Source organism: Glycine soja, chromosome 17 (genome assembly GCF_004193775.1).
Source record: "Glycine soja cultivar W05 chromosome 17, ASM419377v2, whole genome shotgun sequence".
NCBI lineage: Eukaryota > Viridiplantae > Streptophyta > Magnoliopsida > Fabales > Fabaceae > Glycine > Glycine soja.
Window position 1 is genome coordinate 15,266,073 of NC_041018.1, and position 27,712 is coordinate 15,293,784.

A 27,712-nucleotide genomic window follows, 5' to 3' on the forward strand; every position below is an offset into this window, starting at 1 on the left:
CAAATGAAAAACCAAATGGGAAGTTGCTTAATGGATGTCTAATTGATCCTTGATAGTTTTTAATGCCCAAATTTTGAATAAATAACATCATTCTGATAGTTTGGCCTCTCTGCCATTTTGGTGTTCCTTTTACTACATTGGTTTTTGGTATTGCTTGCATTGGTCAAGTTAGCACTGGGGCAAACTGACTATATGTGCTTTTCTTTTCTTTTTTTCTCCTGAATTTTGGATATGTTGTACATGGTCTAATACATATTTTATTTTGGTCCTTGCTGATTAATTGGCTATAATATGTTCATGGTATTGGCAAGATGACCACATACTTCATGACTTTAACTACTGGAAATCTTGCAGAGCATACATTGCATTGAGTGTGTGTGAGTAACTATAATGAGGTTTTCCCTTGGTTACATTACAGGGAATATTGACTTAACAGAATAATCTATGATGCATTGCAGATTCTTTCAGATTCTCAAAAGAGAGCCCATTATGACATGTACCTGTTGTCTCAGAAAAAACTAATGCAAAGGAATTCTGGACAGGGTTCAAAATTGAAAATTTACAATCACAGGCTACTGAGTTCAAGGAGATGGAAGTTGCTGAATGGTTAAAATGGTACATATTAACTATGAATAATATTTTGGCAAAAAAGAAGATGGTAGTTGGAACTGGCTATTTTGATGTGTTTCAGAGAGATTTTTATTCAGCTATTCATGCAGCATACTATGGTCCTGAAATTTAGTTCATGGAGCTTCTTCCTGACTTCTTTGAGGCTGAGGAGAGGTCCTCTTATGAAACTCCTGAGGTTTTGCACTTAATTTCAGGACGTGATCTTTTCGGGATGGTTTGCCTAGCCAACAAGGTTCCAGAGATATCAATTACTAACATTGAAAAGTTAACATCTTTTAGATCCTTCCATTCAGGCCTGTGCCAATCTATAACAGATTTGAACGTCCACAAGAATGCAAAAAGATCAGATGATTTTGAAACTTACCAAGGTCACAGCTTTAAAACTTCAAGTATTGTATCAGATGCATATAGACATCTAGAATTGCACATCTCTGGATGAGTGATTGCTACAGCATCTAGGGCCCTACCTAGATGTTGTTCTGATGAGATGCAGACAGAAGATATTGAAGATCACATTCATGTGTTCCTTAATTTATATGAAGATCCCAAACATATTAGTAGTGCTTTTTGGAAACATTACCTTGCAAATGGTGCAGTAAGAAGAAGAATTCACTTGGAAAGCATATCTGGACTTTCTTTTTGGGTTTTTAATTATGATGTAATTAATAAGCTAAACTGTCAGAATTTTTTAATCCTAATAAATTTATATATTTATATATATAATAAAAACTGAGAAAGGCCTGTTGCTTGTGCAATCTATTATATTTTGTTGTTGTTGTTGTTGTTATTATTATTATTATTATTATTATTATGATCATTATAGATTATGTAGGGTCTAGCTGAAGGCCCTTTTTTATCTTGTGATGACAAGAGTTAACACTGATATTCCCTATCTCTTAATTTTTGTTGTTGTCATGCATGTTTGCTTCGTCATTATTATTGTTATTATTATTATTATTATTATTATTATTATTATTATTATTCTGAACAGACGACGGGTTTTTCGAGTTAGCTGACCCTCACGGGATCGCAATCCTTTGTCCCATCCATTGTAGCATGAGTGTCACCCAAGGCATTTCATTTTTGGTTTTCTTTGGCATTCTTTCTTCAAGGTTGTCCTAAGTATTTCTTTAGAATTCTATTTAATTTTGTTGTTGTTGTTGTTGTTGTTATTGTTGTTGTTATTATTATTATTATTATCATCATCATTATGTAGGCTCTAACTGAAGGTCATTTTTTATGTTGTGATGACAGGAGTTAACACTGATATTTCCCAACTCTTAATTTTTGTTGTTGTCATGCATGTTTGCTTCGCTATTATTATTATAGATTATGTAGGGTCTAGCGGAAGGCCCTTTTAATGTTGTGATGACAAGGTTGAAAGAAATCTCAAGGACCGCAGGTCGCTTGGGGACTGGATGTAGACACGGGTTGTTGTCGAACCAGTTTAAAACTCTTGTGTTTGTCTTCTTCTTCCCTACACTTTTAATTTTCGTTGTGCACTTTAATTATCGCTTTTACTTTTGGTTAAGTTTCTATTTCTGTTCTTTACTTTCTTAACTTTGTAGTAAAAGCCTAATTGAATCTAGTAACATTAAGAAGGATAGATTTTTAATTAGTAAAAGTTCATTAATAATTAATTCAACCCCCCTTTTTAATTATTCCGAGGCCACTTGATCCAACAAGTGGTATCAGAGCAGGTATCTTGTAGAAAGTTTAGCCACTTAAAGATTCATGGCCTCTTCAAATTCTTTGTTTCCTGAAGGAAATTCCATCCATAGGCCACCTATCTTTAATGGTGAAGGTTACCATTATTGGAAAACCCGTATACAGATTTTCATTGAAGCCATAGATTTAAACATTTGGGAAGTAATAGAAATAGGACCTTACATACCCACCGTAGTAGATGTAAGTACTAGCACCACAACACAAAAACCTAGAGACAAGTGGACGGAAGAAGATAGAAGAAGAATCCAGTATGATCTTAAAGCCAAAAACATTATTACTTCAGCCCTAGGAATAGATGAGTATTTTAGAGTGTTAAATTGCACAAATGCCAAAGAGATGTGGGATACTCTCCAACTTATACATGAAGGCACCACTGATGTGAAAAGATCTAGAGTCAATACTCTTACACATGAATATGAATTGTTTAGGATGAACCCTAATGAAAACATCCATAGCATGCAGAAAAGATTCACACATATAGTCAACCATCTTGCCTCTTTAGGAAAAATCTTCCCTAATGAAGATCTAATTAATAAAGTCTTAAGATGCTTAAGTAGGGAATGGCAGCCCAAGGTAACTGCTATTTCTGAAAGTAAAGATCTTTCCTCTATGTCTCTTGCTACTTTGTTTGGAAAATTGCAGGAACATGAAATGGAACTCCAACATCTTAATCAAAATGAAGAAACCGAAAAAAAGAAAAGAAGTATAGCACTTAAAGCCTCCTCATCAATGCAAGAATAAAATGAAGAAGAAGAATCAAATGATGAAGAAGACTTATCACTCTTTGTGAAGAAGTTTCAAAAATTTGTCAAGAAAAGAAGAATCGAGAGGCGTTAGAACTTCAACAATGGAAGAAGATCTCAAGAAGACTCTCAAGTTCTTAGATGCCACAAATGCAACCAACTTGGTCACATCAAAGCAAATTGTCCTTCAAATGAGGAATGGCCTGAGAAAAGTGATAAGAAAAGGTATGAAGAAAGAAGGACCAAGAAGGCCTACATTGCATGGGATGACAATGACTCATCCGACAGTTCAGAGAAGGAGATCAACCTTCTAACCAAGGACTATGAGAGTGATGAGAACATCTCTCAAGAAGATTAAGCAAAAAGTAAAAAATATGACTTCCATCTTTGAAGAACTAGATACTTTAATCATGGAAAAGGTAACATCAAAACCATTCTCTTTTAAAATTTTATTTTGGTTGAAATTTTCTTTTCAATTAATTTTGATTATGATGACTAACAAAATTTTATTTGTTTGTCTTGATTGATTGAAATTGTGAGTATGTGTTTAAATGTTCTTGATTGAGTTAATTTTCTTTCTTTAAGCATGAAGTCTCCTTTAAATATTTTGATAATATCTATGATCTTTATTCTTCAATACTTGTGTTGATTATTGTGATATAATTGAATATATATATATATATATATATATATATATATATATATATATATATATATATATATATATATATATATATATATATTTTCCTTTAAATGATTATGCATGATTTTGAATATGATATGTGAATTACTTGATTAAGATTCATTCATAAAGTATTTTTAATATATATTTTCTTTAAGAAAGTATTTTGATATTCATTCAAATCCCTTTTCCCTTAAAAGTCATTCAGCATTTAGTTTTGGTTGAAATGCTCTCTGGTAATCGATTACAGGCAATTAAGAAGGGTGTAATCGATTACCAAATACTCTAATCGATTACAATGCGTCCCTGCTCCTATATATTCAAATTTCAAAATCTGAAAACTGCAACTTCTCTTTTTCTCGAAAACCGTCGTTCCCAATTCTTCCTTCTGCCATATCTCACTCATTTCTTGTCCAAATCACTCCCCACAAAGCCCAAACTTCATCTTTTTTCATTCTCTTTCATTTGAACCGTTTGAAATTTCAAATAACTCCATCTAATGTAGGAACCATCAAAGAAGCGAAATGACTCTTCGAGTCGAAGCCAATGACATTCCGAGACTCAGGAAACACATATTCCTTCCTCCATTTCCTCTTCCTCATTGTTCTCAACAGAAGAACAACGGATACAGTACACAAATCTTTTCTCTTCTCGTTCCATTATCGATCCAAAATTCATTGATATGGATTTCTTTTCAAATGAGAGTTTTGAATGCATTCAGACATTTGAAAACTCCAATCTCATTCCTTTCATGTCTTTAAAAATGCCTATTTATACTGAATTAGTTAAAGCCTTCTATTCTAACCTAGAAATTCAAGAAGGCACTTTGATTTCTGAAGTTTATGGGATTAAAATGGTCATTGACCAATCCCTATTCTATGACTTGACCCAATTATCCAGTGAAGGTGTACCATTTGAAGGTACACTGAATGATGATTGGAAATTCGATTTCTCTGTGCTTGATGCCTGCAGGTTAGTTTGCACCAACCAAGTGGATATGACCGAAAGGCTTCTTGCCGGTTCATTGGCTTTTGAAAGCCGCATCCTTCATTATCTCATTGTGCCTATCTTGCTTCCAAGATCTTCAAACCTTGCACAGGTTTCTGAAGAAGATCTTATTGTCATGTGGGCTTTTCATACAGGCCGACAAATTGATTGGGCACACTTAGTCAGATATCGCATGCATAAGGCATTGTGATTAAATGCTCCATTGTCATATCCATACTTAGTCACTTTCTTCCTTCAACACTTTAGCATCCCTCTTGATTCTGAACCTTATGTTCCAATCAAGAGATCCTTCTTAATCGGTGCTGCTGTGATTGCATCTTTTGGTTACCGTAAAGAGCATGATGGCTCTTGGGTGAAAAAAGGTGCACAACCCATTGATGAAGAAGGACACTTACCAATTGGAGAAGATTCCTCTCTTCTTCAAAGGATTTTGGACAGGTTCGATGGTCTTCAAACCTTTGTTGGTGAAAGGTTTGATGCTTTGGAATTACAAGTGGACATGCGATTCGATGACATGGATTCAAGGATCACCAAGGTCGAAGGAGATGTCTCTCACATCCGCACATGCTTTGATCTAACACCACCACCACGACCATCATCTTAGATTCTATTATTATTAGTACTTTGATTTCTAGCCGTGTATTTGGCTATATTATTATGACATTTGAACATTTAGTATTTCTTTTACTATTTGATTAGTATAACTGAACATCTATAAATTATGTTATATGATTATGTGGTTTATATTTTAATTTGGGTATTTCATGTTTTTTGCTTCATGATTGGTTTAGATTTTTCAATAAATGTCTTGTATGATTAGTCATTTATGTATGTTTTATATTTGTTACGCACTTTGGCTTTTTGTTGATGCCAAAGGGGGAGAGAAAATAGGGATTAAATGAAGAACTCACATAACTAAATAACTTAATTTCAAGTAAAGCTTAAACTCAAAAACAAAGGGGGAGAATATGTAGAATTAAGTGAGTGATCGACTAGGAAAAAGAATGTTAATGTGTTTCTTGATTTCAGGGTTGTCATCATCAAAAAGGGGGAGATTGTAGAAGCAAACTTCATGATGATGAATCAAGAAGTTTTGATGATGACTAAGATGATGACAAAAAGCCCAAAGAATGATTTCAAGATTAAGTTCAAGATCAAGATTCATCAAGAAGATTCAAGATTCAAGAATAATCAAGATCAAGATTCAAGACTCAAAGATTCAAGAATCAAGAGAAGACTTAATCAAAATAAGTATTAAAAAGTTTTTCAAAACATTGAGTAGCACAAGAAGTTTTTACAAAATCATTACCAAAGAGTTTTACTCTCTGGTAATCGATTACCAGAATATAGTAATTGATTACCAGTGTTTTAAAACGTTAAGATTTTCAAAATTCAAAATGAAGAGTCACATTTGTTGATGTGTAATCGATTACACCTTAATGGTAATCGATTACCAGTGACTGTTTTCGAAAAATTCATTTCCAAAAGTCACAATTCTTCAAGTGACTTGTTTTTTAAGATTCTTTCAAAAGTCATAACTTTTTAAGTAATTAGTTTTAAAGGAATTGCCAAGAGTTACAAGTTTTGACTTGAGTCATCAAGAAATTATAAATATGTGACCTTGGCATGAAACATAATTGAATTGATCCTACTCATCTCTTTCAATCAATCTTTCAATATTACATTTCATCTCTTTCAACAGATTTTTTCTGTTTCATCTTCTCTTCATCTTTCTAAAAGTTTTTGTTCAAAACTTTCTCTTTTCCAAGAAAAGTTCTTTGTTCAAAAACTTGTGCTATTCATCTTTTTCATTATCTTCTCCCTTTGCCAAAAAGAATTCGCCAAGAACTAACAGCCTGAATTCTTTTTGTGTCTCTCTTCTCCCTTTTCCAAAAGAACAAAGGACTAATCGCCTGAATTCTTTTGTGTCTCCCTTCTCCCTTTTCAAAGAATTCAAAACGACACAGTTTGAGAATTCTTTTGATTCTTCCCTTTCCCTTATACAAAAGATTTCAAAGGACTAACCGCCTGAGATATCTTTTGTATCCCCTTCACAAAGTTTCAAAGGACTAACTGCCTGAGAACTTTGTCTTAACACATTGGAGGGTACATCCTTTGTGGTACAAGTAGAGGGTACATCCACTTAGGTTGTTGTAACTGAGAACAAGAGAGGATACATCTCTTGTGGGTCAGTTCAAGTGGAGGGTACATCCACTTGGTTGTTCAAAGAGAACAAGGGAGGGTACATCCCTTGTGGATCTTTGCTTGTAAAGGTTTTTACAAGGTTGAAAGAAATCTCAAGGACTACAGGTCGCTTGGGGACTGGATGTAGGCACGGGTTGTTGCCGAACCAGTATAAAACTCTTGTGTTTTTCTTCTTCTTCCCTACACTTTTAATTTTCGCCGTGCACTTTAATTATCGCTTTTACTTTTGGTTAAGTTTCTATTTCTGTTCTTTACTTTCTTAACTTTGTAGTAAAAACCTAATTGAATCTGGTAACATTAAGAAGGATAGATTTTTAATTACTAAAGGTTCATTAATAATTAATTCAACCCCCTCTTCTTAATTATTCTGAGGCCACTTGATCCAACATGATGTAGTTTGAACAATCACTTTATTATAAATATAAGTTTAACGGTATATTGCAGTTAAAAAATGCTTGCAAACTCGCTTACCGAACAACCCGTGCATGTGCACGGGTTGTCCTTATACAAATTCCTATTTATATATAAGATTGATTTTTTTTCATTGCAAAGACTTCCAAATTGTGTCATTACACATCTTAATGCCTACGACCAACACATGACGATCCTTAGAAAATTTGGACCTCCACTGCAGTGGAATGTTGTGGTCCTTGACATTGGAATTGGCCACAGATATGTTGTACAACCATGGTATCAATTCCTTGCCGACAGTGATTTCTCCCACGGCGATGAGGTCTCCTTCTATTACAGACATAGGGATAAAATATGGAAAATTATCATCCGCCGCAAGAAAGACTGGGATGACAGTGACACTGAATAAATTTGGACATTAAATTGGTACTTCTTGATAATAGTGTTTATCTTTCTTGCTTTTTTGAACAAGTTGTCTACTATGTAAATATATTATCAATGTTTAACTATTTTAATTTGCACATTAGTTTTCATTTTATTTTTTCTTTGTAAAACAAATAAACATACATGCAAAAAAATTTGCAAAAGACCCGTGCGTACGCACGGGTTATAGACTAGTATTAAATAAAAAAGGTGACTCATAGACTGTCACGGGGTAACGCCACTGTTGTGGAAGGATTTGAAGTTGCGGAGGGTTTTGCAACGAGAGGCTCCTTGAAGCTCGTGAAGGGTTGAGGGTTTTGTTGGGTGAGAGTGAAGGGAGAGGGCACGAGAGCCCATGAAATCTATGTAATTTAAAAAAAACACAATATTAGTTTTTATAAGATCTAATGTGAACTTTAATGTGTAACATTGATTTTTCAAAAATTGATATTAATAACCATCAAAGAACATTGATTTTAATAAAAATCGATGTTAACCTCAACACACAACATCAATTTTTAAGAAAATCAATGTTAACGATCGCAATTTATTTATAAATATGTCATTGCACTTTTTTAACATTGATTTTGATCAAACCGATATTAAAATGGAGATGTTAAAGACATATTTTCTAATGGTGATGATCTAATCCGACTTTACGTGTAGTTTTGAGAATTAAGTGCATCTTTTTATTTAATTATTTTGAATGACCAAAAGTATTTTGTTCAATTAAAAAAAATATTTTTTAAACTTTAAAAAATAAAATAAAAATTAAAAATCATTATTTAAAAGATAAATTTAACCAAACCCATAATACACTCCAAAGTCTAATCCAAAAGACCCAAATGTCAATGATTCCATTGTTGTTTTCAAACTGCCTTGATCCAAAGTCAAGAGCTTTACAGGCTATAAGTGGCTAATTTTATTCAATAATTTGGGTTTTAATATATGTATCCACTGCATTGCAATCCAATGACACACACACACATATATATTAAGATTGAATGTCACTTTTGATTTTGATCCATTATATTTTAGTATTATTTCATTTTGATACATTAAGTTATATAAATTTCATTTTATTTCTTTAACTTTTCAAAAAAATTGTTTTGGTCGCTGCTAACCACCAATACCTTTACTATCACCATTCGTCATCTACTTTGTTCTCCCGCCTCTACGAAGTCAAATCTCCCTCCCACAAATCCAAATTTGTGCGAACATCACCAACCAAGCACACCACAACTACTCACCACCACCCTCAACCTCAAACCGAGACAGGATGGTGTAAGTCACTAGGCTATTGAGACAATGGCCTTAGGCCTTTGATTTTTTAGGGCCTCAATATTTTTATACTTTTTTAATAAAATATTTTTATTAATTTTAATTATTAAATGATAAATTTTGTCATAGTATGATATATTATTTAATATTATTTTTATTAATAAGACCACATATATGAAATATAGATGTGAGTATTATTATAAATAATTTAAGTGTAATTTTATTATTTATTTAAAAAAATTAAGCAAATTATTTTATATCTATTTTGGACCCTATCTCTTTCCTCCCTAAAAATATATTATTGAAATTAGTATAGAGTTTAAATTTAATGAATAAATCTATAATTGATATATATGAAAAAAAATATTTAAAATACAAAATGTTGATGTCAAGATCATACATTTAATTAAAATTCTATTTGTATCAACCATTTTGTATTTAAATGTACATCTTTTAGTCAAAGTCATTTTAAATACATTCTCAAATATGAAATCATGTTTAATATTTTATTTGAATTTTAAAAATAAAAAAATTAGATGAAAATGAATAAATAAAACTCTTGATTCATTTTTAAAAATAAAGATATTACAAAAGTGCATACTTGAAAAAATTATAATATAATTAAAGTATTAAAGTATATTAAAAGATGATATTAAAAAAAATATGCATCGTCTCTAAAATATTAATATTTCTAAAATATTATTAGTAGAACTTGTAATTATAATTATTGTTTTAAAAAATTAAAACTAAAATTATTTAAATCTTATATAACATTATCTATGTCAAAAATGGGTTAATTAAATTTGTTGTTTTATATACTAAAATAAAATATTATAAATATTTACATATTAAATTTTGATAAATATAGAATAAATAAATAAAATAATAATAAATTAAAAATTCACCTTAAGCCTAATAACTGTTGGACACGGCTCTGAACCCAGCTATACGTTTTTCTCTTCTTGGTGCTCAGACATGGTATAGTGGAACAACCACAAGATAAATATTTTTCCAATATTTTTCCTTCAACATGAATTATTTTATATTTAGTGTTCAAATTCAAACCCCTAAACTACTTAATTAAAGAACACAAGTTATTATTGGCAACCATTTTAATATCATATATTTGCCCTCCTCCCATTCTAGATTATAATATTGCTTCCTTTTACGTTGACGCACAACTATTTTTACCAAGTTAACTAATCTATTTCAATTAAAATTATATAACGTGTGCAGGGCAACATGATCCATTTTTTTTTATTTTTTTTTTTTGCGTTGTGCTTCTTGTGATTTTTTTTATTATACAGATTTTATTTATAACACTAATTTTATTGAATAGGTAATTTTTCTTTTTATTAGTATATAATAGGTAGATAAAACATGCGTTAATAGTTATATGGTACAACTTTAATTATTATTTTAATTGCTTTCAAATACGTTTTTCATTTATATGTTAGGTTTTAAATTGCTTTTAATTTAGTACGTTACTAAAATATATTTTTGGTTTATGCAATTTAATGTTTTTTCATTTTTTCATTCTTGCAAATCTTTTTTTTCCTTTTAGTCCTTATAAAATGTATTTATTTTAATTTTCGTCTTCAAAGTATTTTAGATAACACTTTAATAGTTTTAATAGTAAAAAAATATGTTAAACAATGAAAAAAATACTATATAAAACATTTTAAAGATGAAAAATAAAATAAACAAATTTTGTAAGAACTAAAATAAAAAATTATAAGACAAAAATGAAAAAAAATATTAAATTACAAGAATAAAAAATATATTTAAACTTAAATATATGAAAAATATTCATGCATTAAATTTTTGGGTCCAAACAAATTTTCTAGTTTTGTCCCTAGATTTGGTGGCACGCAGATTTTGGTGGTGGTGATTGGTGCGTCAGTTTGGTTGGCTTGTGGCAAGGGTGACACCATGGTGTGGTGGAGATGGTGAAAGTTTTGGATGATGGTGGGAGGTGAAGAAGATGAAGACAAGGGATAACTATTTTAACAGAACAATGTTAAGAAAAATTAAAGAATGATTAAGGTGAAATTTTTAAAAATTTAAAAGACATAAAACTTTTAAAATTAATATATAAAAATGAAATAATACTAAGGTATTATAATAGACGAAAAGTGATATTTAACTTTTATATTATCAGGCCTGATTTAACCTAATTTCTTTGAGATTTAAGTGCATTTTTGGATTTAATTATTTTCATTGACCAAAAGTAATGTGATAAATTAAAAAAAATACTTTTCAAACTCTAAAAATATTGAAACGACAATTATTTTAAAAATAAAATTAACCAAACCACATTACACTCCCAATTGGCAATTATTCTATTGCTGTAGCCGGCTAATTTTATTCAATAATTTGAATGTTCATATAATTGAGAAATAGAGCAAAACTCTCCAAGATAAACTCAAGCATGCATGATCTAACGATTCTAACCCAACTTTAAGTGTAACTTTGAGAATTAAGTGGATGTTAATATGGATTTAGTTATTTTGATTAACCAAAAGTAATTAATCTGATCAATTAAAAAACACTTTTTAAACTCTAAAAAAATTTAAAAGAAAGCAAATTTTTAAAAAGATAATAAATTTAACCAAACACACAATACACTTTAAAGTCTAAACTAAAAGACCCAAATGACAATGATTCCATTGTTGTTGACTGTAGTTATCTAACCCAACTTTTTTTATATACGTGTAACTTTGAGAATTAAGTGGATGCTTGGATTTAATTATTTTGTATGATTATCCAAAAGTAATATGATAAATTTAAAATTACTTTTTAAACTCTCAAAATTAAAAAATAAAAATATTTTTTATAAAAAAAATTAACCAAACTCACGATATACTCCAAAGTCTATACTAAAAGACCCAAATAAGAATAGTTCATTAATGTTGTTATCAAACTGTCTTGATCCAAAGTCAAGGAGAGTTATAACAGATTAATTCAAACCATGTATCATTCCCTTCTTTCCTTCACCTTTTATCTACCAAACTAACCTTTTATATCTCATTCCATGGCGTATATATGTATATATATATAAATAAAAGAAGGATTATATACTTGGTATTGCAAACTACGTACAAATGTTGGTGTTTCATATGGAGAAGGAGCAGTGGTTGGTATTGTTGGGAGCAATAGTTTTGGGCTGTAATGGTTGCTTCCAAGAAGAGAAGGTTGCGCTGCTGGATTTCAAGGCTACTTATGCCGGTGATTTGGGTGATGTTAGGTGCACCCAACATTATTGTTGGTGCACCCAGCATTTTAAGTGAATGAATAAAAATGTCCTTCACTCATAATTCGTATATAATTCGTATGAGTCACACGGATCAAGTTGATCCATATGACATAGATCAACTTGATCTATATGTTTAAATTATATTTACGGATCCAGTTCATCCGTACAAATCATATAGATCAACCATAGGATAATTTTAGAATTAACAAAAAATGTTGAATGCACATACAATAAAGCTGGTTCACCTAGCATCACCCCAAACGATTTTTTGCTGCATTCGTGGGTGAATGACCCAAAAAGCAATTGCTGGTGCTTGGCAACCGTCACATGTGATTCCTCTTCAGGCCACGTCATCCATCTCGCTCTTGGTCTTGAACTCTTGGGGAACTATATACAAATACTTTTAATTTGCTTTTGTAAATGCAATTATCACTTTTAATTTGCTATTATAAAAAATGCAACTATATATGTGATGATTTGATTTAATTTGCTTTATCTTTTCTTCTAAGAACTATCACTTTTAACAAACTTGGAAGTGTTGGATTTGAGCAGAAATCGTCTTGTTAGTCCCATTACAACCAAAGGTATGTATGTGCGTGTGTCGCTGGTTTTGTTTGGGTATTATTTGTAGTTCAGACCTTTTATCAAAGGCTTGATGAGCCATTCATAGTTAGTTATCAAGCTGTACACCTCTCTCCCTCCAAGTTTTTTTTTTTTCGGCCCCCCAGCCACACACCTATTAATTAACTACTTACAAGTTGATTTAAACCGCCTCAAATTGTTAAATCAATCTAAAATATACTTGGTTTTAAGTAACTTGTCAATGATATCACAAGATTAGTTAGTATAGACTCAATAACCAACAACCAAAAAAAGTAGCATATGCTTTCAAGGAGTGAGAGCTCCCAAATGCAAGAGACATTCGATTGATAAATAGAATCTGGGCACCACTATTTTCACCCACGTTCCTTTTTTTTTTCACCTCATTTTTTTTTCAAAAACATGAAAAAAACACTTTTGTTCTTCCTCTTTATTTTTGGTATAAAGGGGGCCAAGCCCAAGAAACTACAACTGGATCCTTACTCTTTTTTTCAACAAAATTACTATTTCCACTCCCCCTTATTACTAGTATACCCTCCTTTGTAATTTTATTTTACCAGAATAACCTGTGTTCCAAAAATTAATGCACTCCCCTTTTACCAAATGCTGATTTTGTAAACAGGGGTTGCCCAGGGTGAGAGGTCTGTTGGAAATCATTATGCCTTCAAACCTTCGTAGACGAAGTGAGGGAAACATGAATTGATCAATGTGTTTTATTTAAAACAATAATTAGAAGTATAATGAGGATAGGACGAAGAAGTCAAAATAGGTTTTTGTATCAAAAGAGGTTTTTGTGATTATGCATATTCAGATTGCACCATCCTGAAGAGAACAAATGTAATTCTAATATTTCTTTCGAGTTGCGACATAATTATTCAGTGCAGTTTATCACTTTACGTCTTATTCCTTTTTTCCGATTTCATCCACACCTTTGTGTTATTGGATCTACGATATTCGTTGTCACTATTTAAAGGTTTTCTCAATCACTTTGGTTATTGGATCGATGAGGGTGTTACAATTGAGCAAATTAAGGAAAAGGAAGAAGATCTTTTACTCTTTGTTTGGTTTACAAAAGAAAATAAAAAGAAAGAAGAGTGAAAGAAAATGAATAGAAAATGAAGTGATTTTTTATTTACAAGAGAAAATGAAAAGAAAGAAAAAATGAGTTTTCTTTTTCTTTGTTTGATTGTATAAAAAATGAAAAGAAAGAAAAATATAAATTTATAAAAAGACATGAATACCCTTAAACAAAATTATTTACAAACAAAGTTAAAAAAAATGAATTAACAAATATTATTTTGAAAATGACATAAAACTAAAATTGCTGTATAAAATGATAAATTAATTATTTCACGAACTAGGTTAAAATAGCATAAAAATAAGCTTATAAAAAAATAACAACACCCATCAACTCCTAATTCTTTCCAGACACACCTCTCGATCACGTAGAGATCATATCTTTTGAAAACTTGAGCTCTCATTTCAGAAGGTACAATGTGTAATGGATCTAGCACATTCAGCTCCTCCAAAAAAGCCGACACTTCAGATCCTAAAAAATTTCAAAGTCGAGTTTGCTGCATCAAAGTCAATTGTATTTTCAGCAACATCCACACGCCGTTCAACAACTTGGTTTAACTGATCTGTAACAGAATTTTCAGCCTTCAAAGGTTCAACTAAACTTAAATTTCCTTCATTCATTTCATGTCGAGCCTCCAACAAGTTAACCATGTTTCTCTTTTCTTTTGTATCCTTTGAGGCAGAAGTGTCATTTGATTAGTTTAACTGCCCAGAATGAGGAGATAAAAACTCTGGTGCATCAAACACAATGTCATTTAGACATGGCAATGGGGCGGGTCGGGTACGGGTATTGTCTCCCCAATCCCTTATCCCGACTCCTCAACATATCCCCGTACCCGTACCCGATACTCGATGGGTTTGAGTTTATTGTCTCATCCTCGTACTCGTCGGGTATCGGGTATCCCCAACCCCGTTCCACACACCATTTAGAAAAATATTTTTTTTAAAATATTAAAAATTTGATTTTAGAAAAAAATAAATTGATTGTTAAACATTTATTTTTAACTACTTATATATCAATAAATTTATTATAACGCGTGTGTCTACATAAATAGTTAAGAAAATAATATTAAATTATGTAAAAATTCTAAAATAAAATTAACTAGTAATAAAAAGTATATGTCTTTTGATTAAATTATGCAAAAATTCTAAAGATTTTAAATGGCGGGGCGGGTTCGGGGTCGGGACGGGTCTAGTAATCCCATACCCGTACCCGTATCCGACTTTTGGTTATCGGGGAAAACCCGAACCCGAACCCATACCCGATCAACTCAGGTATTACCCGTCAAAGCCGAGACGAATTCGAGCGGGTACTCACGGGTACGGGTTTTCTTGCCATGTCTACTGTCATTTGCTTGATGAGTTTCTACATCTTCAAAATAATCATTCAGTAGACAATTTCTATTGCAGTTGCCTCTTGTTAATTATCTTTTTTTCCAGAACTATTTAGAGTTTGAATCCTAATATGTTAATTATCTTAGAAAGTCATTTACTATTTTTATATATTTATGTCAATTTTTTTATATCATGTTATGATATATATAATATAATTTTAGCACCTTAATTTATATCATGTTATGATTCTAAAATATATGTTTTTGAAAACTAAAACTATGTTAATAGTGGCTAGTGGTTTCTATTTTTAATATTTTTTATATTTATATACGGTCATTATATTATCTATTTTGTAATTTTTAATTTATTTTTAATCATAATTGTTTTTGAAAATAAGACAGCCTTTTATAAGTACGACTTAAACAACATATAAGCAGTTATCAATATATATCTAAATGTAAATAATTTATTGAATTTAAAACTCTTACAACATAAACTACTATATAAAAAATATTCATAAAAACTTAATGAAGCTATTTTTTAAAATGCATTATATTGTATTTAAGTCAGTCATAAATAGACATAGATTATTTAAGTTCTATTAAAAAATTAGACTTAAATAAACTCATGGTACCTATAAAATAGGGAGATATTGATTTTGATATGTCTAAACTTCTTGTTTATTTTTTTTATTATGATACTTGACAATTTTTTTTAAATAGCTATCTGTCATTTGAGAATTTTCATTAACGTACTGATGATGTGTGGCTAATGAAGTAGCACATCAGGTAGTCTAGGTAAATTTAATTATTTTTGTAATATGCAGTGTATTTGATATGGCAAGTTCGTCATCCTCCTCATCCAGTTTTGATGTGATATGTGGACCACGTGAAAATGATGTGTTGTGGATACAAAAGTAACATGTGTCCCAACATATTTGGAACGGGGATGCAGATAGAAAATTAAGAACGAGGCGAGCGATTCCAACTTATAAAGGTATAGAACAACCATCGGCAGAAATTATTCCTCTGTTACAGCAGTCTGGATTATACACAACAATAAAATTATGTAAAATCAAAATCAATGGAGGAATTATAAATGTCTTTGTTGAAAGGTGGAGGCCAGAGACACACATCTTTCATTTGACATGTGGGGAGGCCACCATCACACTACAAGATGTGTCTGTGTTACTAGGTCTTCCTGTGGATGGCAATCCTTTAATAGGCAGCACAAATATTGATGGGATTGATATGCGTGAACAATATCTTGGAGTCAGGCCAAATGCCAATGCATTGACTGACGGAAACACATTGAAATTAAGCTGGTTGGCTTCACAATTTGCAAATATCCAGGACTATATGGACGACGAAGAGCACCTCAAAATGTTTGCACGTGCTTGGATTTTGAGATTTATTGGAGGTGTCTTGTTGGTGGATAAAAGTAGTAAAAGAGTCCCCATGAGATATTTGCAATTTCTGGTAGCTTTTGAAGAGTGCAGTACTTATGAGTGGGGAGCTGCTACATTGAGTTATTTATACAGAGAGATGTGTAACGCAACAGATTATAATGTGCAATCTATTGGCGGCTACCTTCTCTTAATTCAATTGTGGGCATGGGAACGATGCCCTAAATTAGTCCCATCGATTGTGCCTCCACAACAACAAAACAATCCACTTGGTTATAGGTACACAATTTTAAATTATAGACTTCATTTATAATTTTAATTATTATTGTATGTAACACATTATTATTTATTGTTGCATAATTTTTATACAGATGGTTACAAAATAGAAATCCTCATATGGCCAGTGATAGTGTGGAACACTATCGTTTTAAATTAGATACCATGAAAAGGGGCGAGGTAACTAAGTATAGAATTTTCAAATGAACAATGTTATTATTTGTAATTATTTAACGAATTTTTAAATTGCCTTGTAGTTTTTATGGGTCCCTTACTCTAAAGAAGTCCAAGCGTTGTTGAGTCATTTATGTTTTGCTGGGTCTGCAATTTGGAGACGTGTAGTGCCGATGATTTGTTTCAATGTTGTTGAATGGCATCAGCCAGATAGAGTCATGAGGCAATTTGGACTGCAACAACCTATACCTGGCCCTCCATTGCAACCTAGCAATATACATGGCCTAACACTAAAAGGAAAAAGTGGACATAATTGGAGGCGACTACTGCAGCCAGCGCTTAATGAATGGAATTGTCACTATGAAAGACGGTTTCAAGAAACGCCACCACAAGTTGGGTCCCTCAGTGTGAATTCTGAGTATATGAAGTGGTTTAGGCGTAAAACCAAATTGTATATCAGCCGACAACATGCAAGAAGAGGACTAATGATATTTATTAATTATTGTAGGTCTTACTTATTTATTTTAATATTCTAAAAAGTGGTTATTATTTTCATACATTTTCTAAATATATGTATTATTTAACAAGAATTTATATGTAGGGTGAAATTATAGAAACAATGCAGTTCATGTTGTCCCCATATGGGAGAAGGGTGTCGAATTTGGACGATTTGGCACCGTGCTTGATAAGATGACTTTTTTTGCTGAGGAAGAGGATAGAATTATTGAGGCACGTGAAGAAGCTCCTCCTTCGGTTCCACAATTTGAAAGTCAACAGTTTGATATGTTGGCTAGGAGTGTGGAGACCCAAGGTTTAGGGCGACGTAGGGAAAGTGTGGATGCAGAAGCACATGTTATTCCTGCGATGCCAGAGCGCCAACATGGAATGTATTACACACCTGATCAGTTCACCCAAGAGCCATCTCAAATGTCGCCCCTATATCCGTACCCATATCAAAGTGAAACTTCATCAGGTATGCAATTTTTGTGTTAATTTAATTTATAATGTCCATTATTATTGTATTTTATTTAATTTATTGTTTATTTATTATGTTATATACTGTGATATGTAGATGTATATTTCATGGGAACGCAACCTCCACTACAACCAAGATATGTTATGATTGACTTATTTGGGTCTCCTTCTCCTGCGGGAACTCCTTCATTTACACATGGTTGTCAGATATCAACGCCTAATGCCCCAATGGGCCCTCCATGGACTGTGTCAGGAAACATTCCTAACATTATTGATTTATTAGGGGTAGATTCAGGTAATCAATTTTCTGCTGAGGCTGATGAAAGGAGGGGCGATAGGAGAAGGAATTCAGATTGACAAGCTCGGAGATGGGAGTGACCATGTGGGACTTCCTCCCGCCATAACACACATGATCATGATGATGATGATGATGATGATGATGATGACCGCGTCGGTTGTGTCCTTGTACACCATATCTACCACATTTTTGACGAGTTTGAGAAGGTTCCCTCCAATCCATCTCATTCCTTAGCCGTGTTGATCTTGGCCTTCCTTTCATACGATTAAAACTTGGATCAGGCACAAGTGTCCACGACGCATCAGATGGAGGAATCGCATCCTCATTCCCCAAGGGCCACCACGATGGAGAGTAAGCACGTAAGATGTGATCATTTGTGTATACAACATTTATGTATTGATAAAAGTTGATGCTGACAACACCACACGCAACAATAATATGGGAGCATGGATAATGGTAAGTACTAAATTGACCGCATTGGCAGTAACGGTCGTTTAAGTTAACTGACCACTTTTGTCCACCTCGTTGAGACATAGGATCGTAAGCCTCCTCAACTTCAAACATTGTTCTCTGAATATCATAAATGCGGACAATGTGAGAACAAGCCTTTTCTTGATTTTTCTGAATCTCTTTCATAACCTTCGAGCAATAAATCTGACCGCTTTGTAATTCTCTTTGAGCTTTACGACCGCGGTCTACAAAATATTGTCGACATCTACTGTATGTTGACTTCACAAAGGCAGTTATTGGTATGTTGCGGCAACCTCTAAAAACTTTATTTACACATTCAGATAGATTAGTTGTCATATGATCGTACCTACGCCCTCCTCTGTCATATGCCATGGTCCATTTTTCTTTTGAAATCTTGTCTATCCATGTTTTTATAACAGGACTCAAATCACAAAATTTGTCAAAATTCCTATCGAATATATGTTTGCAAGGAGTGTATCCTGCACATTAGTCATTGTCAATTTCAGTAAAATTATCATGAAAAATAAGATATATTATAAGTCAAATCTTACCTAATTTTTTCAACATTTGTTTTTGTTTCTCATTCTTGAACTTGTGGTTGAAATTGCTTGTGATATGTCGCACACAATAAACATGATAAGCATGGGGAGGTTGCCACCCAAGTGTTTCATTAGCAACGGCTGACTTTATACTTGCATGATGATTAGAAATGAGACATATATCATCTTTATCTGTGACATGTTCATGCAAGTGTGCCAAAAACCATGACCATGCTGTTAATGTTTCTCCCTCAACCACAGCAAATGCGAGCGGAAGAACATGACCATTTCCATCTTATGTTGTTGCCATTAACAATGTGCCACGATATTTTCCATACAAGAATGTACCGTTGACTTGTATGATTGGCTTGCAATACTTGAAAGCCTCTTTACATTGACCGAAAGTCCAAAATACTCGATGGAACTGACGGTATTCACGACTCACCGTATTGTCAACTACAAAATCATCATCACATATTTGGTAATATGATCCTGGACAATGATTTTGCATGTGCTTCATCCATGAAGAAAGTTGGCCATAAGATTCATCCCAATCACCATACTCAATCATAATGGCCTTTTGTTTAGCCTTCCAGGCCTTTCTATATGAAATTTTATAGTTAAACATACCACTGATCCTTTCTTGAATCAAAGAAATTTTCAATGACGGATCTTCTTTAATCATCCCTATGAAAATAATTATAACAATAATTAATTATCAACATAAACCAAATCAATGATAAATAAACATGAATAATTAAAATAGTTAAAATCATACCTACTACACACGTAGAAATCAAATCAGAATCAAGTTTGTCATGGTCTTGTGTTATACTTGTATTTAAACATGTGTGTGGTCCCTCCCACTGTGTAACTTTCCATGTATCAGTTTTTTTAGATACAATTGCCCTCATATAAAAAGGGCATGGGATGTCATCATTTTGATTTGTGTAGCAAACAACATATTTTTGTGATTTTGATTCAACAACTTTAAAAGTTTGGTGCACCTTCATAACATACTGTTGGAGTGCATTTTTTACTGCATTTTTGCTTTCAAATTCCATGCCAACAAATAATTCTTGGCCAATATTGAAGGTTGATCCCATATTGAAACCACAGATGTCTTCTTCATCCGGATGACTCCAATTAATGTTACTATAATAAGAAGCAGATTCCCAAAATGTAGTTCTACTTCCACCTGCAAATAAATCTTAATATACGGTTTTTTCTCAAAAGTATTTATGAATTAAATATAAGATTAAAATATTATAAGATGACAATATTATTTAATTAAATATACCTTCTTCATCTGTGTCTGATATATCGTCGATATCTTCCTCCTCATCCAACGAGTCCTCAACATATGAATTAGATATCATGTAATCATCATCGTCAGAATCATCATCTAAATTTATTGCAAATCTTTAAACTTTTGATTCATTGCCAGCTATATTATTCCCACATGATAATAGTGAATTTGCTACATTCAACGCGGAAGCACTGACAACATCTACTTCAATGCACAATTCAATGACACCCATTTCTTGTTGTTGTTGAAAACTTTCAATCATTGTTTCAACATTTTCATCGTCACAAATTTGTAATGCAATATATTTACCTGCAACTAAAAATCGACAAGTCATAGTAGATATACTTTCATTTTTATCTAATTTTACCTTATCACGAATTCTTTTTTTTAACCCATCAAAAGTTACACCACGTTTAATTTGAATAGCCTTCTTAGGACCTTCAAATCTGATGTCATCGTCACTTTGAAATATTCTTTCATTCAAATAAACCAGAACAATAATCGAAGAACTCATTTTTATAATAAAACCTACAAAATAAATCAATAATGTCATCAATAATTTTCATTAACTAATAACATAAAAAAATAATACAAATTAATAAAAAATTAATAAATATATTACCGATTTTCACCCTACAGAAGAAAGATCAACAAAGCTATAATATAGAGAGAAAGAAAATGGGAGAGATGTGGAATTGTACCAAAGAAAAAAAATTGGAGATATGCACAAATGTAACAGAAAGTGTGTCTCGTTTATATAGACATGTATTGCGCCGGTAGTAATGGCGCAATACATTGTACTTAACTAATTTAAGTAAAGGGTTGCTCCAACTGACATGTCACAACACCTTTTCAGCTGGTCACGCGCTGCCCAAAGCAGTCAAGCGTGTCTAAAAGTGGTTGCGCCACTACATGTGTAGCAACTCATTGTGCAAAGTTTTTGGCATAACAAATTCATACCACTTGTCAGTCCCCGGTTGAGTTGCGTCCCTGCCTTTGACGTAATACAAATAAAAATAGACCCCCCAGTAAATAATTTCAAATTAGACCCCTTTGATAAATAATTTTTAAAAAGACACCAAACGGGTGCTTTTGCCTATATCGGATGTATCAATAACTTGAGTGGTGCCAAAACAATTATCTACAGTTTAATTACACCAACATCAAAATGTTCCCTCCTTTTATTAAGTTGGAATTTCTTATAACCGTTGGAGTTATGCTTCTTCACAGCGTAAATGTTGGCGTTCAGACAGACGTTCACACCTATTTTAATATTAGTTTATCAAATGCAACTAGAATTACCAGAAAAATTGAACAGCTGAAATTAGCTTAATGAACAAATTCGAGGCTGGGCGAATAAAAGTATAATAATTCAATGTATTTTTGTTTGAGAACACATGTTTGATAAATAAAAAATGATTATCCCCACTTTATCTCATTTCTTTAGTTGTTTAGAGTTAGTACACATAAATTTAAAAATATTTAATAGAAATAAAATATTTATCTTTAATATCATAAAGTAAATCATTAAAAGATTTAAGTTTAATAATCACTCATAAGATAAAATAACTTTATATTATTATTTAATAATGAATTCTCGTTAATAATTACTATATGTGATTCCATGACTAATTATTTATGCATAATTATTTTTTCTCAAAACATTTAACCCCGATTTAGATTTAAATTACTTGCATTTGTACCTTTAAATTATTTAAATTTATATATTTTAAATAATTAGAGAAACTTAATCTTTTTATTCATTATGAATACTCAAATTAATTTTTTATAAAAAAATATGATAATCAAGTAAAAAAATTATAATAAACTATAATTATTTAATAAAACTTATAATTAGGTAATTAAAATATAATATCATTATTTAATTAATCTGTTAGACATAAGGGTATTTAATTCATAAAAAATAAAACTTTAAATATTGAAATTTCATAGTAAAAATTTATATAACTAATTTTAACCTTTTCAAAAGAAAATATTTTAATGGATCATTTAAAACATTTATCATTACACCATTCACATTAATATAAATGTTTTCATTTATAAGTTTTATTTACCACGTGTGTTGAAGGTAGGTTCAAATAATCTAAAATATCTGAATAAACGGTCTCAACCGATTCCTAAAAGGCTAAAACACTCCAGGAGAGCTTATTCCGAATTTGTAGGTTGCAAAAAATCCGGTGCAAGATTATGCAGTAAACTGATTAACTAACCCAGTTATTTAGATCCATGAAAGAACAACAGACAAAAACTACTTTCAAACCAAATACCGGCTGGTTTTCCTTTCTGTTGTTGCGCCCAAACACTATTAGCGAAAACAAATATCTACATTATGCTTCTGCGGATATGAAAATAAAATGTGAACTTAATATTGAAAATTTGAGGATATTCCATTCATTTTTAAATCCAACCCCTCTCTTTCTTTTTTCGCATCTAACCCCTCATTTATGTTTTTTTCCAAACTAAATAAACCTGAAGCACAGGATCATCCAAAGAGGCTCAGAAACAAGCCAAAGAAATTTCAAATTTGCCATGAAATTTCACTTTCCATCATTCCATTCCAGGCTACTACTCTTGGCTTCTCTCGTCCCGTTCCCACTGTACACTAACCAATATTATTATTCCCTAAAAATAAAATAAAAAAAGGAAAACAGCTTCCTTTTTTTTTTTTCTCTTCCCTTGATCATAGTTCTTCATAAACCTCATTTTGTGAAAACACTAATTAGGTCATAATAATAATAATAATAATAATAATTACGAATCCACCCTGCTAATCCCAATTCTCTTCACCGACACGTTCCTAAACCCTTCCATCATTTCCATACCCTGAAAACACATCATCCCATTCTGCTGCTCCATGTAACTCCTCACCTCCTTCCTTATCATCTCATGCATCACCGCCATAAACTCCGCATTCAAATTCAACGCTCCTAATCCAACCTCCGGCGCCGGTAACGGAACCGGAGCCGCCGCAGCCACGGTGTGCACCGGCATCACCGGAACCGTCGAGGTGCGATTAGAGATTTCCGATGACTCCACCCCGGGAAGAGACAGCGACAGCGAGGTAGTAGGTCCAGCATCCTCGGCGTCGGCATCGGCGTCGTCTTGCGACGACGCCGTTTCGACAACCGGCCGAACCGGCACGGGGCGAAACACTTGTGAAGGAGAGACAGAGACAGAGACCACGCCGGGAGCAGCGCTGGACTCGCTCACGTCGGATCCTGAGGGGCTTCCTGGAGGAGGCACCGCCGTGCCGGCGCTGAACGATCGCTTGAGCGGCCTCGGGCTGAAGCCGCCGGCGGCGGCTTCATCGGCGGTCATGAAGGACGCGCACTTGCGTTTAAGCGTTGAGTTCCAGTGATTCTTGATGGCGTTATCGGTGCGGCCCGAGAGGAGGCGGGCTATGGTGGCCCACTTGTTACCGAACCGAGCATGGGCCCTAATTATGGTCTCGTCCTCTTCCGGCGTGAAGGCCCGGTGCTCGACCTGTGGCGACAGCTGGTTGCACCATCGGAGCCTGCACGATTTCCCAGACCGGCCCGGAATGGACCTGCTGATGAGGGACCAGTTTCTGGGCCCATGCCGCTCCACGAGCTTCTGAAGAGCCTCGTCCTCCTCCGGGCTCCACGGGCCCTTGATCCGGTCCATTTCCTTTCGGGCCACGGCCATCATAATAAAAAAGTACTATTCTGTGTTTGATCGAATTGAAGAAGGGAACGAGAGAGGAACGAAGGGTTTGTGTTTGTGTGTTGTGGCTGTGGCTGAGTTATTGCGGTGGAGCATTGGGTCGTTCGAGCGTGCTTGCGTTTCCTTATATCTGTGAGGGATAGGGGGTCAGGTAACCGGTTAAGGTTGTTTCGCTTTTGCGGGTTTCAGCGTCGGTTGTAGTGATGATGATACCGGTTGTATCAGGGAAGCGGTTGCCTTTGGAGTTGGGATACAGCTGTAATTGGACACGCGTCGTTTCTTAGGTTGCTCCCTTTACACAAGTCATCTCTATTTCCTCCTCTCATTTATCCTTTCAAATTCTCGTTTTTATTTTAACTCATAAATAAATAAATATATTATGGGTTTTGTAGGCTGTAGATCATCAATATCCGTAAAAACTAATAAATAAATAATACAACAGTTAATACGTTAAAATTTGAAAATATTCTCTGTTCATGGAATAGTCTCTTTTTAAAAAAAACAACAACTATGCTCTTCATGCAAAACAGCGCGTCCACTGCACACGCAACGCTCCACTCAATCTCAATTATAGTAGCCTCCAATTTTGAAATTCACTTTTGACTATGTTTCTTTTTTTTTTCCTGTACGAGTTGCTTATAGGTAAAATTTAGAGTTAATTTTATAACTTATCCAAATCAAATTCTAATGAAAAGCATCCAAATATTTAAAGATGCATAGAATTTAGTTGTAATTTTTAGGTGTTTTTAATAGTACTTTTAATTCAAACTAAAGTTTCATTTCAGTGAACTTGTTAATATTCAATGTAAATTATCAAACCAAAACTTTAACTTAGATCATTACACCGAAAAACAATTTAAAAAATAAAATTATATTAACATTTGGAGGAAAGAAAACGTGCAACTGAGGCGTCTGCGGCGAGCGAGGGGATGTGGACGTAAATGGAACAGTTGCGGAAGTTAATTAATGTGGACAAAGAAAACGCCGAGAACCAGAAATCTGAGGTTAAAATATTAATATTTTAAGGGGGAAAAGATATAACAAAAAACGGAAAGTAGGGAAAAAAGAAAAAAAAAAAAAAAAGAGATAACGATGATAACGGTTGGGTGATGATGGCTGAGGTTCCTTGCTTGCTTGCTTGCTTGAGTTTGACTGAGGACTATTCCAGGCTGTATAGCATTTCGTGTGGGATATTTTTATTTTTTTTTCCTTCAAGTTTGGTCCTTCTCGTATGGAAAAAAAAGGGTGAAACGGGCCCACATCGTGCTGATGTGGCACAAAACGACAAGATCGATCGCCGAATCGGAGCGCGAATCATTACTGCTTTCCTGTCAGTCCAGCCTGTATTCTTTACCTGCTTCCATCGCCTTCCCTCCCCACACACCTGTCGGTCACTTCCTTCCTCTCATCTTCCTAATCAATAGCAATAATCCTCCTTATGCTCGCATTATATTACACTGATCCTATTTTTAATCAATATCTTAAAAATACTAATTCTTCTATCGAATGAATAAAGTGATAATTCTAATTTAATCCTAAAAATTAATTTAAGAGGTGGAAATTGTCCATCACTTATATATTATAATGTTTTAATATGAGATTATTTTTAATCAATGTGAGACTTAAATTATTTTCGATACTAATTAAAAAATATAATGGAAAAGTTATTAGATAAATGTTAATTAGTTCTTAGTATATTAATTAAAAAATTATAATATTTTTTATTGAAACACGTAAAACTATATTATTAATAATTTTTTTACACTATCTTATAAATTTTATAATAAATATTTTATCATATTAATTTTTTAATCAATGTCTTTAGAGTATTAATTAGTTAGATCCATATTTTATTGAAAGAAAAAAAAATCATGTTGTTTATAATTATTTTTATGTCCACTTATAATTTTCACGATAAATATTTCTTGTACTTAACCAAGCTCTAAAAATATTGATACTAAAACCTGTTAGTGTCATGTGTCAGTTACTATAATAAAAGACTAGTAGTAGTATTAAATAGCAATTAATTAATTAGTAGAAAGTGGGGGATTAGGGGATGTATAATTAAAGCAAGGTATAGGGAAAGGGCGAGAGAGAAAGTTGTCGGGTAGGATGGGGGTATGGTACTCACTATTCAAATGCCCTATTAAAGCAAGATATGATCCAACAGATCCGTATCCAACCCCTTTATGTTACTTGTACCTCTTTACCTACTGCCCCTGTCTCCATGCACTATAATATTTTTCATCTTCACTAATCACTATACTATACTATTATTCCTAACTTCTTTTTTTAAATTCCAAATAATAAATTTAATTGTCATATCCATACATGATAACATGAACAACGGTGATGCTATTATATAATGTCATTCTATATCCGGATACGATGTAGACATTCTGACATAACTATTTATAAACCAATTCTTCAAATTTGGCAATGTAATTGACATATATCTGAGTGTTCGCGTCAACATGCAATGTACGCAATAATAGTCGGATTATTTATAAAGCGTGATTAACAACATGTCTGTTGCTGGAGCTTCATCTCATAAACTAGGATTAGTAGAATATGAGAAAAATGTGTTTCTTGTCCCCAAAATATAACAAATGTTTTTACATGAAGAAATTGTTATATTATACGTGTTGCCTGTCATGTTGACATTTTAAATTACTATTTTTGCAAAAACAAAAAACAAAATTAGTCTTATAATATTGTCTACGAGGATGCATGATTGAAAGAAGAAGAAAAAAAAGATAAAAAAAATGTGGACAGAGATATTTACAGTAGTGGACAGCAAAATGAAAGTGATGTGTATAATTACAGTAAGCATCATTCTGAATTGGCATTTTGCAGCTGTATTGAGTGAAGGGAAACCGTGACGATAAAAGTGCTTTTATGAGACGGGGTTTCAAAAAGAAAAATTTCGCTGGCGTAGCAATTTTCCCAAAACAAGGAAAGGGATACGGAGAATTGTACTTTTGCACTGTCGAAACCGTTGGGCCGAGACAGCTGTAATGTAATTATTAAGAGGACCGTGTGATTCACGCCTTTTCAACAACAACATAAAAATTGTTATTAACATGTGCTTAACTAAATAACTGCTTAGGAGATCAGATGGAGGTGGCATAAAAAATCATTTAAGTCACTGAATTTTTGTCTGGATAATTTAGAAATTAGT

General features: G+C 32.8%; 2 protein-coding genes across 2 annotated transcripts; one reads left to right on the forward strand and one right to left on the reverse strand.

The window, feature by feature from the left end:
* Positions 1–12,215: 12,215 nt before the first annotated feature.
* LOC114391486 (serine/threonine-protein phosphatase 7 long form homolog) lies at positions 12,216–18,430 on the forward strand. The gene is made up of 6 exons (XM_028352493.1): positions 12,216–12,358; positions 16,494–17,063; positions 17,156–17,240; positions 17,318–17,685; positions 17,849–18,207; positions 18,417–18,430. Exons 1-6 carry the CDS (start codon positions 12,216–12,218, stop codon positions 18,428–18,430), a joined length of 1,539 nt encoding a protein of 512 aa, XP_028208294.1.
* A 4,669-nt stretch (positions 18,431–23,099) lies between these two features.
* Positions 23,100–24,648, reverse strand: LOC114393653 (transcription factor MYB44-like). Its single transcript, XM_028355028.1, has one exon. It carries the CDS (start codon positions 24,514–24,516, stop codon positions 23,599–23,601), a length of 918 nt encoding a protein of 305 aa, XP_028210829.1. The 5' UTR covers positions 24,517–24,648; the 3' UTR covers positions 23,100–23,598.
* Positions 24,649–27,712: the final 3,064 nt, after the last annotated feature.

What these genes read in the sequence shown, in the direction of transcription:
- LOC114391486 (XM_028352493.1), top strand. Translation starts at nt 12,216, where the DNA reads ATGTTGGTGTTTCATATGGAGAAGGAGCAGTGGTTGGTATTGTTGGGA. An exon ending in ATACCATGAAAAGGGGCGAG is followed by an intron (nt 17,241 to 17,317) that starts GTAACTAAGTAT and finishes ATTGCCTTGTAG; the next exon opens with TTTTTATGGGTCCCTTACTC. An exon ending in TTTAGGCGTAAAACCAAATT is followed by an intron (nt 17,686 to 17,848) that starts GTATATCAGCCG and finishes GTGAAATTATAG; the next exon opens with AAACAATGCAGTTCATGTTG.
- LOC114393653 (XM_028355028.1), bottom strand. Translation starts at nt 24,516, where the DNA reads ATGATGGCCGTGGCCCGAAAGGAAATGGACCGGATCAAGGGCCCGTGG.